Source organism: Neophocaena asiaeorientalis, unplaced genomic scaffold (genome assembly GCF_003031525.2).
Source record: "Neophocaena asiaeorientalis asiaeorientalis breed wild unplaced genomic scaffold, Neophocaena_asiaeorientalis_V1.1 scaffold629, whole genome shotgun sequence".
Lineage (NCBI taxonomy): Eukaryota > Metazoa > Chordata > Mammalia > Artiodactyla > Phocoenidae > Neophocaena > Neophocaena asiaeorientalis.
In genome coordinates, this window is record NW_020175468.1 from 5,292,148 (window position 1) to 5,293,903 (window position 1,756).

The following is a 1,756-nucleotide window of genomic DNA, read 5'->3' on the forward strand; positions in this document are numbered from 1 at the left end:
GTGCTGATGGGATGGGTGGGGCTGTAGGTGGGGATGAGGATGGGGGAGGGCATGGTCATGGATCAGCTCTGAGGTCGGAGATGGGACGGCACCTTACTGGAGACGGAGCTGGAGTTGGGGATGTGGTTGGTTTGGGGTAGAGGTTGGGGGTGAGGTCAGAGTTGGGTTCGAGAGGTCAATTTCAAAGTGGCACGCCACTCACGGAGATCCCTTCTCCCCCCGCCGGCAGCAGCCGGGTTGCCCCTTGCGTCTCATGCAGTAGAAGGCGGCCACGATGAAGAGCAGTAGGCCCACGCTGACGGCCACGGCCATGACCGCAACTCCAGCCTGGGAGGTCTGGGGGGCCACTGCAGGGCAGGACGGAGGGGGAGGCGGTCAGCCAGCAGCGCTGTCTGCCCCACACCCGGCTCCTGTCCCACCACTGCGGTCACTCACCAGTGCCGAAGTGGAAGACGTGCCGGTCGTTCCCGTAGGGGTTGGAGGCCTCACAGGAGACACCATCTCGGCTCAAGGCACTGGTCACCTTCAGGGTCAGGGAGCTGCTCACCCAGCCCTGGCCTCCGGGGGCTGGCTCTGCTAGCTGTGGAGGCTCGTGTCAGGCCTGGGCCCACGGGGCCAAGGGCTCGGGTGAGGGCACAGGTGAAGAGGAAGTGGTCGGCGGAGGGGCGTGGGGTGGGTGACACACAGTGCTTGGACCGTTGAGGGGGCAGGGACTTGGGGAGGGTGCCAGAGGGTTCGGGATGCAGAGGAGGGTCCCTTACGCTGCCGCCCAACTGGCTCCAGCTGAGTTTGGGCTCTGGGTAGCCGCGTGCGTAGCAGGTCAGCCTGACTTCACCTCCTTCCCTCCAGCCGCCCTCTGCCTTGGGCTGAGTCTCTTCTGCCCTTAACTCCGGTGGGCCTGCGGGTGGTGGGGTGGGAAGGAGGTGAGCGGGAGGCACCCCGGGGAAGGGGACAGAGGGAGAGAGAACGAGGAGAGAAGGACCAGCTGCGGACCCCTGTCTTGCTTGGTCCTGGCCCCCCACTCTCCCACACTACCCCTGTTCTCCCGCCCCCAAACCTTGGACCAGCAACTTGAAGCTTCGGGTGCGACTAAGGACGGGGACCGTGGGCATGGAGGCCTCACACGTGTAGGTGCCGGCGGAATCGAAGGTGACGGAGAGGAGGGAGAGCGCGGGGCTGTCCCCCAGGGGTACCGAGTCCTGGGTGGGGAGAGAAAGAGAAGGTCAGGCTGGCCGTGAGAGAAGGGAGGGGTCGATGGGAGTGGGGGGTCTTGTGCTGGGGGGACGTCTTTCCCTCTCACCTTGGTCCAGCGTAGGGCTGGGGTGGGCAGGCCTCGCACGGAGCAGTTCACGGCTGTGCTGTTGCCCAGGGGTAAGGAAAGCTCCTCCCCAGTGCTGAGCTCCAGGGGGTCCAGGTCTGGAGGGGGGTACAGACTGTCACCTTCCCCGGACCCTCACCCACTCGGCTAGGGACTCTCCAGGGCTGTTGGGGGTGCAGACGTGAACGGACAATCGTCAGCAGAGAACACCAAGTTCTCCCCAGCGCTGTGAACTCTCCACTCTCCCAGCCGAGCCCTCAAGCCCAGATCTAGGAATCTGACTCCAAAATACATGCCCACCTCGACCACTTGCCTCCAGAGCTGATGTCTGGGCCTAAGGTTAATGGATAACCTTGGAGGTGTGAGGCGCTCCTTCTTTGACTTACCACCCGAACCCTGGCCTTCTCTGTACTACCCATCCATTCATCAAATATTTCT

General features: G+C 63.7%; 1 protein-coding gene across 1 annotated transcript in view; it reads right to left on the reverse strand.

Moving 5' to 3' along the window:
• Positions 1-1,756, reverse strand: part of BCAM (basal cell adhesion molecule (Lutheran blood group)) — a 10,377-nt gene that overhangs the window by 1,411 nt on the left and 7,210 nt on the right. Inside the window, exons 9-13 of the mRNA XM_024768826.1 lie at positions 1,301-1,416; positions 1,058-1,199; positions 762-898; positions 436-580; positions 203-347 (exon numbers count right to left, since the gene is read on the reverse strand). Of these exons, the coding sequence (XP_024624594.1) occupies positions 203-347; positions 436-580; positions 762-898; positions 1,058-1,199; positions 1,301-1,416 (685 nt within the window). The remainder of the gene's footprint in view (positions 1-202; positions 348-435; positions 581-761; positions 899-1,057; positions 1,200-1,300; positions 1,417-1,756) is intronic.